This window comes from Gymnoscopelus microlampas, assembly GCF_963454915.1.
Source record: "Gymnoscopelus microlampas genome assembly, chromosome: 12".
Taxonomy (NCBI): domain Eukaryota; kingdom Metazoa; phylum Chordata; class Actinopteri; order Myctophiformes; family Myctophidae; genus Gymnoscopelus; species Gymnoscopelus microlampas.
In genome coordinates, this window is record NC_139949.1 from 13,338,254 (window position 1) to 13,350,711 (window position 12,458).

General features: G+C 41.6%; 1 protein-coding gene across 1 annotated transcript in view; it reads left to right on the forward strand.

The window, feature by feature from the left end:
• The window catches only part of gabra3 (gamma-aminobutyric acid type A receptor subunit alpha3), a gene marked incomplete at its 3' end in the record, with an annotated part of 215,116 nt that extends 207,648 nt beyond the window's left edge, over positions 1-7,468 (forward strand). The window contains exons 11-12 of the mRNA XM_084075199.1: positions 6,950-6,988; positions 7,148-7,468. Of these exons, the coding sequence (XP_083931325.1) occupies positions 6,950-6,988; positions 7,148-7,468 (360 nt within the window). The remainder of the gene's footprint in view (positions 1-6,949; positions 6,989-7,147) is intronic.
• Between the last annotated feature and the right edge of the window lie 4,990 nt (positions 7,469-12,458).

Consider the following 12,458-nt stretch of genomic DNA (forward strand, 5'->3'; position numbering starts at 1 on the left):
TACAGTACATGTGAGATATAAAAGTTAAAGAATAGAAATCAAGACAGCATTGTTCCATTTTTTTCAAAATTCTAAAAACAATTACACAATTGTGGTGACCTGTTTGGTCACCAGAGTTCTAAAACGACTCAAGGGTACTAGAAGTGGTTCATTTCAATGTAGTCTGCAGGTCATTCCATGTGGTAGGACCACAGAAGCTAAAAGCAGATCTACCAATTTCAGAGTTGACCTTGGGCACTTTAACCCATTAAAACCTGAGGCGATTCTTTAAAAAAAACTAAATCTCAATTTAAAAAAAAAATGTAATTGGGAAAATGAGCTTGTAGATCTGCTATTTTTGAAAACTTTTTTTTTTTTTTTTTTTTTTTAATAGCTAAAGAAATCTAAAGTGACACAGATGCGTTCCAGGTCTTAATGGGTTAAATGTGAGAAAACTACTTGAACGGGTGTGATAGGGTCCAGCGGGGGGCCCATTCCAATGTATGTTGATCAACAGTGGCAGTCACTGTTTTCACTTACAATTATTCACTGTATAGATTTAGACCAGTGGGTTTTGTGGGGTCTAGGCAGGGACCCCCAGGGGTCCTTCAGGGGGTTCCATGGGGTCCTTAGCTAAATGATTGATAGTTAGAAACCCAATGGACCCTATGGTTCTGTAACTCATTGTGTACAAATGAAACCAAATGGACCTCTAACTTAGACCTGGCTCCAAACGGCGCAGACTGAAAGTGTCAGTTACAACTGACACAGTTGCAGTGGTGTAAAGTAACTAAGTACATTTACTCAAGTACTGTACTTAAGTACAGTTTTGAGGTACTTTTACTTTACTGGAGTATTTCCAATTGTCTATACTTTTACTTTTACTCCACTACATCTCAGAGGCAAATGTTGTACTTTTACTCCACTACGATTATTTGAAAACTTTAGTAACTAGTTACTTTGCAGATATAAATTATTACGTTATAAAACATACATTAACCACTTTAGCCCTATTTTATACCTCGGCTATTTGAAAATAGCCGATCTACAAGCTCACAACACGTCGCATCGCGACGTGTTGTGAGCTTGTAGATCTGGCTATTTTCAAACATTTTAGTACTTTTACTTTTTGTACTTTAAGTACCTTTTGATACCAATACTTTTGTACTTTTACTCAAGTCAATTTTGAATTCCGGACTTTCACTTGTAACAGAGTACTTCTACATTGCAGTATTGACACTTTTACTTAAGTAAAACATTTGAGTACTTTTTCCACCACTGATTGCTGTTTAGAGGGAGTGAGTAAAGTTAAAAAAGCGATTGAGCCTCAGACCAGCTCTGACCTTGTCTAAAGTCTAGCGTAGTCCCCCGGCGCAGTGTTTCCCTGCTATTTAAAGAGCGCATTAGGTAGTAGACTGGCCTATAGGCCAACATGCTCACACTGCCTGCAATCAAAAATACATCTGAATTCAACACATGACTCACATTCAACATGGCAGAGAGACTCACATCTGAGCCTGATTATCTATTCTATTGCATCGGGCAGTGAGTTCCCAGCGGTTCCACTCACTTTACCATGCTGGCAGGAGCCAAAAACGTAAAGGGGCTACACCATGAATTTCATTTTTTATTAGGTTTTTAGTATTTTTTGGGCTCCCCAGTGTCTCTTGTACCCAACAAAAATATTTTTTTTTAACATTCAGTCATTCATGCTCATTTCATGGATTTCCTGAATGGGCGTGTCTGAACAGGCCATTTCAGAATGGCTGTGCAAGTGATGTCACTTGCACTGATTTTGCATTGACGATGGCCAGACAGAATTGCTCAGTAGCTCCCCCCTGCCCAATAGGACGTTTTGGTATTGCAGCTGAAAAAGCTTGGAATGACAGACAGTCAGATTGTGAGAAAAAATATCTGGATGTTTTTTAGGCTTACAACCTGTTTAAAACGTATTCGGGGGCAATATTTATATATAATATATTTTTTTTTAATTCATGGTGTAGCCCCTTTAAATCGTTTTTGTGGTCAGAAAGATTTTTAAACCACTTTATTTAGCTTGTATTTGTCATTACTCCTATTAATAAGAATACGACTAATAAGAACGGGTGATATGTTCAAAAACCTCTCGTCATGAAAGAATTCTGTGAACCCATTTCTTTTTGTTGTGCAATCTACAGTAACAGATCATCAGTATCCATTTCCAGGTTATGACGCGTAGAACCCTGTCCCTGTCATGCTTAGCTGGATAAAAGTCCCCGTCCACATGCCCCATGGTGTGGTTTAAATCCTCAGAACAATAACACATGTTCAATACATGTACGTGGGAATTATTTATCTCCCCAAATAACATCTAATTATCTTAATAACGTTCATGTCTTTGCTGTCCACGGTGCTGAAGTTTAGGTATGCTATGTGGATAAGTGTGTGCTGTCCATGCGTGCTGAAGCTTAGTTAAGCTATGTGGATAGGTGAGTGCTGTCCATGGTAGGCATGTCCCATGAATTATGCATCCTCCGGAATTTGAGTAATCCAAGAGTATGCTCACGCAATGCGCTGCAACAAAAACAACAAGCCAGTGCCGTACGGGTTGACGGGACGCATAATATGGTGTGGGGTTATGGAGGAGAGCTTGTTTTGTTTCACATCCTTGCAAACTAATACATGTCATGGGAGAAGACACTCTGCTCATGTGATACCCAAACATACCCATGACTAATTCAGATTTAATAGGACCCTCGCAAAGTCCTCCTAACGGGAGCCCGCACGCCTGACCACATTACACCGATTCTGGCTTCACTTCACTGGCTCCCTGTTCGCTTCAGAATTGATTTTAAGATTTTATTGTTTGTTTTAAAATCACTGAATGCACCTCAGCATCTATCTGAACTCCTAGAGGTGTATACCCCCCCCCCCCCCCCCCCCCCAGGTCACTGCGGTCTGCGGGCCAGTTGAAACTTGAGGTCCAAAATTCAAGTTTAAAGACCAGAGGTGACCGAGCCTTTTCAGTAGCAGCCCCCATATTATGGAATGGCTGCGCTCCCCTCCAATATCAAACTGGCCCGCACCATCGAGACTTTTAAATCTCGCCTTAAGTCTTACACCTTTATACCTTGGCTTTTTGATCCTGTTTGAGAGTTTCTGTGGTCTATGTTTTGTTTCACTGTCTGCTGACGCGGCTGTGTCTCGTATTTTTTTCAGTGACGTGTCTCCTTCTGTTGTTTATTTTGCTTCTTTTTTTTTGCTGTATGTTTTGCCGTTGTTTCTGTGTTTTTTAGCTTTCCCAGTGTATTTGTTGATTGTTGATTTTCTGTACAGCACTGTGGTAACATTACATTACATTACATTACATTACATTGCAGTTACACTTTGGTAACCCTGAAAAAGTTGTAAAATGTGCTATATAAATAAAGTGTATTGGATTGGATTCGACAATTAATACAGGATTTACAGTGTAGATTTGGGTCCCAAAAAAAAACAAAAAACAAATGGGGGTCCGTGGCCTAATGCCTAATCAAACTGGGGCGGGGGTCCTTGAAATCAAAAAGGTAGAGAATCACTAGATTACGCAATACCAATTCCAATTAGTGGCTGTCCATTTTGTTCCCGCATCTGAGGATCGAGACTGCTGCCGCTTCCCAATATATATATACTACCAGATAGTCATTACATTCACACGGCGTCCAAGGTCTGAATTAGATCTATGACTAGAATTACAACCCTGCAGCAGCATTGGCCCGACCCCACAATACTGCTGGTTTTCAGGACTGTGGAGTTGAGAAAACCGCTGATGCAACTCAATCGCTTATTGGGGGTGTGGGGGGGGGGGGGCTTCATTGGTGGGCAATGAACAAAGCTGCTGCAGGGGAGGGAGATTAACGGGTTCACAATCGCTCTGTGATGAGGGTCTACGGACACGTGTTAATTTCCCCCCCTCTATCCATTGCTGTGATAGAGGTTGGCTCCCAGTGTAGGTGGATTGGAAAGAATCGATAAGCCAGTGAAAGAGTCTTGGCGCAGGGGCCAGCCAGGGCGCCAGCCCAGTATTCTCTGCTTCTTTACTGATGCCGTGCAATAGATCCTCTGTACCCTGACAGCAGCCCAGAGACTTTTTTTTGTTAAGATACATGCAAAGACATCGCCCCCTTTCCAGCCAGCCAGATTGTTGCATTATATCCTGCATACAGGGAGTCTATGGGGCTTGACGTGACAGCCAGTATGAGGCATCAGTAGCACTATGCTTAATTTAAACTCCATCATACTATGGTGTCGCTCGCTGAAAATACACGTCACGCGTCACATTATGTGAGCTTCGGCAGGTCGGCGAGTGACACTGTCAAATGGAATCAGACTTTAGTGTGCTATGTGCCAAATATAGCTGCTGCCAGGTGAACACTTTCAATTGAGCTCTGCCAAATAATTCTGCATACAGTATGATGAGGAATTACATAGTATTATTCACCATTACATGTACTTAGTAAACCCTTGTCTGTTTATCCTAAACTATGCCTGTAAAACGAGAGAAAAGGTCCATTATAGGGGTGCAACAGTTAATCAAACTAATTGATTTAATTGATCATTTACTAAAATAATCGACTAATAATCTATCCCTATTTTGGGCCAATTTTCACAATATCTGCACTACGTTGTGTGATAAAGTATAAATAATTCTTAAGTGATTAATCGATTTGTTAATATATACAGTGTATTATTATTATTTTTTAAACTCGATTATTCGAAAAAGTAATAGATAGAATAATCGCTAAGAAAGCAATCTCCAGTTGCAGCTATCCAGTCCATTACTCTAGCTGGTTTCATGTAGCCTTATTGCATGTCACAGTATTTCTCCATCTCCATTTCAGTGTAGTGTGTGTGTGCAGGCTGTCGACACTCATTGCATCTTGGCTCTGTCGGATCAAGGATGCTTGACATAGGTACATAGCAACAGTAACCAAGGGGGAGGGGCTCAAGGAGGGGGTGACAAGTGAGCTGGGGGAAAACATTTTCATATATACATAAAATTACCATATATAATAGCGTTCTAATGGTGGCCTGGTTTGATTGGACTTGCAATCAAGCCCGTGAGGGCAGCGAGCCAAGGGACAATGGAGGTGTGCCGTTTAATCCCACTAGAGTAAACCCCAGTGTGTTATTATGCTAAAACATGCAGGGGAAACTCTTATTAGCCATGATAGCGACAAGCAGCAGTGACTGTAAGTATTACCAGTGCAGCAGATGGTAACACAATGGCATTACTGTATTTAAGTGTAATTATCCATGTAATGTTAACCTACACCTAGGTGTGGTAACAGGTAAAACCTGTTCTCAACATGATGAATTGCGATGCTGTATCTGGTATGCCGTCTGCTTCAAATAACTTTATTGACCTTGTCAACCAATAAAGTGTCCTACTCGACCTCAGGGAGAACTCACCAAACCACTGCAGGTGTGCTAGTTATAGTGTATTAACATACTCTAGCATACGGATCGGTTAAACTATAATTGTATTCATGAAAATAAGTCCAGGTTTTGTAGCTTTAAGGACCTCTTGACACTGACTTAAGCTATTGCATGACATTAATGCTAAAAAGATATATTCTAGTGAAATACTAGAGTCGACACATTGTGTTTGCTCCCAGACAGATATTACACATTTCAAACTGGTGAGACTGGTTTAACATCAGCATAAGCCTGCAGACTCCTGTTTCCAGGATGATCTTACTCACACACTCACACACGCAAACGCACACGCACACACAGACACACACAGCACAGCACATCGACACATGCACAGTTGCAAGAAGATACTGCAGACCCTGAGCTGCCTCAAACATTTCAAACTGGTGCTGCTGGTAGAGCACATTAGCACAAGCCTGTAGATGATGATGGATTAATTGGCCTCATTGGACACACAAGCCGGTTTGACGTATCCTCATTGCTTGTGCACAATATTTCGTCCTACATTTAGTCATGAGGCCGTAGACCAGTGTTTCCCTAACAATGGGGAGGGACCCAAAATCGAATATTTTTCAAAATCATTTCGCAAATTAAGAAAAATCCATACATTTTCAAAAAGGAAATGAAAATAGCCGATCTACAAGCTCCCAATGTGTCGCACAGAGATGCTAAGTGATTAATTCATAATGTATTTTTGTTTGTTGGGTCCCGGGGAGACAACAAATTTCTCTTTTGAGTCTCAAGTTGAAAAGGTTTGTGAACCCCTGACATAGACGGATATATATAGCATGCAGGGGGGGAAAAGAGTAACTCATCTTTGGAAGATTACCTACTTTAGGGACAGTGACTTAAACAAAGCTTGAAAGTAGAGAGAAAGTGTGACCAGATTCAAGAGTGAAACACAGTGAATCATTATTGCTTATCCTTACTAGTTCTGTGACAAATATAGATGGTGCTTTCATAGAATAACGAGGCTTTGAGGACTTACAACATTATCTTCCCTGTTCTATAGAAACTGTAACCTTTAATCCTGTGTTTGTTTCGTAAGCCTCACATCATGCGACGGGCGCATTTCTTCTCGTGACATACAGTACATGTACTGCACGCCTTAATTTTTTTGAGGTGGGCTCGTACAAATCCTCTCAGGCATAAAAAATGTAATCTTCCAAAAAACCTCCTCCTTTATCTCTAGCTAGTTCACAAACGACACCAAACTCAATCTGGAACGTCTCCATAGCGGAGCTCGATACTCAATTATTTACGATAAGAATGTTCCAGTTTTCCACACTGAATTTCCCAATTTTTATTTCTTTATGTTTTCACAAAGAGAACATAGAATTGTTTAGATTACAGAAACCTATGCTGATGTATTGCAGATTACCAGTGTTAACCAGTGCAAAATGCTACCGTATCATTGTACTTGTTTCCTAGCAGACAATGCTAATTGTAGTGTGTAAGTGGAGTAATTTTGATATCATTGGTAAACCCTTTTTCCTTTTTCTACTTTTCTTTTCAGGAACCCTTTCAGAGTAACATTGCCAGGATAAAAGATATGGTTAGGCTTCGTTTTGTTCTCTCAATGTGTCGTGTCGTGTGGCGTCTCGTGTTGCTTCTGTTTCCTCTTTATGAGTTCAAATGGAAGTGTTGTTCAGTATGATGCTTCGGCCTTCACGCCCCTTCACTGTGTTTTCTTCTTTATATATGTCCTTTTCAGAGAAGAGAGTCCGCCACGTTGTCCAAAAAGGCCAACAACACGTTCAACATTGTTGGAACGACCTACGCCATCAATGTAGCCAAAGATCAAGGCTTAACCACCATCTCCAAGAGCGCCACCACCGCCTCTACCCAACACCTTTTCCTCCACAAATTGGATGACCCCTATTTCGAAGCCAAAAAGTCCTATAACCGCGTCAGCAGAGTGGACAAGATATCTCGCATCATTTTCCCCGTCCTCTTCTTCATCTTCAACCTGGTCTACTGGGCGACGTACGTCAATAGAACGCCCATCACCATGAAGTCCAGCAACCAGAACTGAATTGGGAGTGAAACTTGCAAAGGGTTTGATGGTTTTCGTTTCGGAGGTTTTGCGAGGGTTTGCAAAAGAGGGCCGAGTCCATTACATCCTGTTTTTTTGCACGAGTGTGTGTGGGTGTGTGGGTGTTTTGTCTGTGCATATGGTCTTTTAGTTACAGTAACCTTTGATATCTTGCACGTCTGTATAGATGGATGGCAAATCTTAGCATAGAATCACAAGTAGTAGTGGAGCTTGTGGGGGGAGAATATTTTTCCATATCAAAATGTGTTTGTGTAGCATCTCTTTCTCTCTCTCCATACCAAACCTGAGCTCTGGCCCTGTTCCCTGTTGTCAATTAGCCAAAAGATATTTTGTCGTATCTCGATTGTTTGCTGTTCAGTAGTGTAGTCTAATGCATTTTTTTCCTGTATGTTTTAGACTCGTTTTTTCGCTTCCTTGATAAGGTCTAGTCACAACGAGTGAACAAGAACACTTACAGTACACAAACAAGCATGCATGGATGGACGCACACACACACGCACACACGCACACACACACACACACACACACACACACGCACACGCACACGCACACGCACACACACACATGCATGCACACTTACACGTAGGGACACCAAATACGGTTTGTATAAAGTTAAGAACAGTCTAAGGCCTATTTGCTGAAAGTGTCCATCAAAGATAGGCTACTCATCGATTTTATTGTTTAGCAAATATTTAAGGTCCACTGTGATCTGTTGCCCAGATTTCCATGGAGCTTTTGCCCACATACTGCACACCATGATTGCACGCACACACCCGCACGCGCACACACACACACACACACACACAGAAGATTCTGCAGACTCTGAGCTGCCAAAGACCCTCAAAGAAAGCCATGGTATATTGTTTGACCGCTTCGCAAATATTGACGGTTCAGTGTCATTAAGGTGTCATGGGGCTAAGAATTCCTCACTGCCCCCCCCCCCTCCCCCACCACCACCACCCAATGGTCAGGCATCAGGTCAGGCATCGGAAGAATCTATCGGCTCGCTGTTTACCGCGACAGTCTGCTCTCCTCTCTTAGCCAGCGGCTATAAGCCCTGCATAGTTCCATATAGGTACATCATTAATAATCGTCAGTGTCTGGCCTTCAGCTTGTCCTGCTACATCTCAGCAGAACCCGACGCAATATCAGCTGGAATTGCTTTTGTGTCCCACAGGCCTGCCTGTACATTTTCCAGTCCGGTGACTCTTATTGTTTTAACGGGAAGAGTATGTTCAACGACAGAGAAGGAATGTGCCTTTGTGAATAACACACTCGCCATATCGAATTGTTTTCCTTTCTTTTTCTTTTACATGCGCGCGCATGCATGCACAGATTGCACACAGACATGGATAGTAACAAATGCACACACATTAATTAGTAGTACACATATATACACACACGGACACACAAATGTCAGTATGCACATTACATGCAACCACACACTGGTAACCAGTAGTTCCATATGGTATGTGTGGCACTGTCCCCCTTTCGCCCCCTTCTGCCCCCCGGTAGGGTCACTGAGTGTGAAATTATCCATTAGTGTGGAAAGTGAGCAGACGTCTGCCTGCGAAGAAGATGAAGTAGTATAGAGAGCTTCTGATGATCAGGAATGAATGATGTCGGAGATTGAGAATTCTGGCGTGCATTTATGTTTGGGCTCATGGTGGCACGTCTCTGAGATAAACAGTCATAAGAAACTGGCATCGTTACTTCAGACAAAAATCTCATTTAGAATGACAGCTTATTATCTCTGCCAGGAGATCATGTTTTCTCTCTTCACCTTGAAAGCTACTGGGCCCATCAACATCATATATTTTGTACAGGCTGACGGCAATTCTGAAATATTTTTCAAATTATTCATTGACAACTATGTAATTTTAAAATATAATAATATGCGTCTCACAAACCGGAAAACTGGAATTAGCCAATCGGGTGGCATCTGCAGTTGAGTATACTACTAACTAGTCAACTAAAATGCTCATGTCCCTCCGGCTTATGGGACGTACTGCCATTACTAGCCAATCGCAGACATGCAAATACGGCAGCACAAGCCAATGTTGGCTTACACTAAATATGCATTGATCAGCATGAGAACACGCCCCAAAACCCCCAAATCTCGACTTAACGTCCATGCGTGCATTCAGATAATTCTGAGCCGTTTTAAGTCTGTCTTTAGCCCCCTTGACAGAGTTTGTAGTGCCAACGTTTGCCATGCACCAAAAATATAGAGCCTAATACAGCACCGTCTTGAAATCACAGACATGTACAGTTAATAAATGAGCATGCTAGATTTGAAAATAACATGTTTTGGGTGATTTGATTAGGACGTCCCTACACTGGGTTTAACGTTAAATATGTCACGTATATTGGATTGTGAGGCCAACCCGTCTGTGTCTCACAGGTCTGAAGTCTCTTTCCTGAGACTATACTGCCTCCTTTCAGGTCTGCCACCTTTCAGATATACAGTGGTACTGTATATATCTCATCCTATATGCCATGTATTTTCACTGCCATGTTCAATTGACTGTCAAAGTGTGTAGCCACAAGGTCAGTGACGTTGCAGAGCTTAATTCCTCTCACAAAGGACTCGCAAAGCCGCTGTGGTGGGGCTGCGAAAACCTGACACTTATTTGAAACCAGGAATTAATAATCACATGTTGCAGATTGCACAGAACATTGGATGACCAGACTCTATGCACAGCAGCCATATTGGAAAGAAATTGGGCCTCTTCTTACGTCCTTCACAGGTGTTACCAATGATAATAATGAAGGCTCAGTTCCATTCTGGTCAGGGTGCTGATATTGTGCATGTTGGCTCACTAGAAACACCCCCTTATGGGTGTGTAACTCTGAGAGTGTACAAATGGAACCAAATGGACCCCATTTGGTTCCATTTGTACACTCTCAGAGTTATGGGGGTCCTTGAAAATAAGACAACCACTATGCCAGAATGCCACACTAAATGGAACAGAGCCTTAATTAGTATCATTGGTAACACCCGTGAAGGAAGTAAGAAGGGGCCCAATTCATTCCCAATATATGGCTGCTGTGCATAGAGCCTATCGTGACATCATGTTTGTCCTAGCGATGACAACATGCCACACTACTTTCTGATGTGTTCGGTGTCCAAAGAGTTGTCTCCATACAGCCTTGTCTTCTCCGGTTGCACTGCAATGATGTAATGACAGTACTTTATTATATCCCTTTCCCCCACATTGCCCCCCATGCCATTTTATACTCACGCACAACCCCGAAACATTGTCATCGCAGGCCCCAGACAGAGGGATAAGATGCAGGGAGGTAGGGCATGCCTTCTGGTGGAGATTTTGCGCTCTACTGAGTGCCACTTTCTATAGTTGTTAAGTTTCCTTTGAATGGGAAATGACATCTGCTACTATGTTTTATACTTAAGCTCATGCCAGATATACACTCATGCTTTTTTTCCCTCCTCCTCACATTTTTCTATGAACGTTTTTGCAGCCCTGGTGCCTGTCCACATTCTTAATTTGACTGTTCTTTCTGCAGAGTCAGGTAAAAACGTGTTAGATGAGCTTTTTTCTTTGCTTGTGTCATTGCTATGTTTTTAAAGCCTGATTTATGCTCCAGTGACGAAGTTTGTGACGCGTCTGCCCGACGAGAATAACCTATTTTTGTCACTTTGTCACCAAACCATAATATATCAGGCTTAATGCTTTTGATTTGCATTCCAATTGTGACAGATTGTGGAGCATGACATGCCACAGCAATGGGCTTGGTGTTGATATATGCACATTCTACTTTTTGTTGTTGCTGTTGTTGTTGTTGCTGTTGCTGTTGTTTTATGCTGTTTTATTGTGTTTGGCTTCACAACTAAAAGGTTTATGTCATCCCGATACATCTTGGAGGCGCTCTCGTCACACTGGAGACATTCTGCTATTCTGTCAAGTCCTAATTTTCAAGCCATTAACCACATTGAAACCTGGTGTGTCCCTATTGTGGGCATGTCGTTATAGGCACAAATAGCACATACACACCCACTTAAAGTTAAAATAGTGGATCTACAAGCTCGCTTGTAGTTATTATGATATTTGGGTGACAATCCATTATTGAAATTATCTCCAGCTGTGACGACGACTGCCTCCAGTGTCACTTGTTGTGACAAAGTGCTGGGCACACTTCCTTTTGTGTTAAATTACGCTTTGTATATGTGATTTGTTTGACTGTTGCCAAGTAAGTTATTTCTTTGCCAGATGCACTCTGGTTATTTAGCAACAGGTTAGATTGTATATTTTTGGAAGACCAATGTTGTCTTTCTTTTTTTTTTTTTGCCCCCAACATGCAGAGCATCTATAGGCTACATACAGTATATAGATGGTGGTAAGCACTTTTGAATAGGACATGCGATTCTTATGATGCTACTCTTCTTGGTGTTTTTTTTGTTGTTGTTGTTTTTTACCATTCATTTTAGCATCGCTACAGATATCAGGTTTGTCTCAGTGCAGTAGCCTATCATGCATTCAACAGACTGACTGAATCCTGATGGCCAGTGGGACTGTTAAGTTTATTCCAAAACTTGAATTCCAAACCTTCAAGGGTAGTAGTGACCGGTGTGTGCATTATACCAGTTTCATGCAGTATTCTTGCCATAGGGTAATTGTAAATGATTTCCCACCATAGCCACTTAAAAAAAAAAAAAAGCTCAGTTGACCAGATTCCCAAGGGCTCTATACTGTACTAGGCCACCTCTTGTTTTTACTGTACTCTAAATATATTTCCTTGTCTTTTGCCCCAGCCATTGCAGAAGTAATTTCTTATTATTCAGCTTTTATGTCCATCAAAACGACAACGTGCCAGTTTAAAGTGAAATATATGACTATAGCACTAGAATTATTCAAATGGAGTCAGTTATATTCAGGGAATGATTATATGTTTGAGATGAGATGCTAAATTCCACATGAGATGGCACATTTCTCTCATACATTGATGT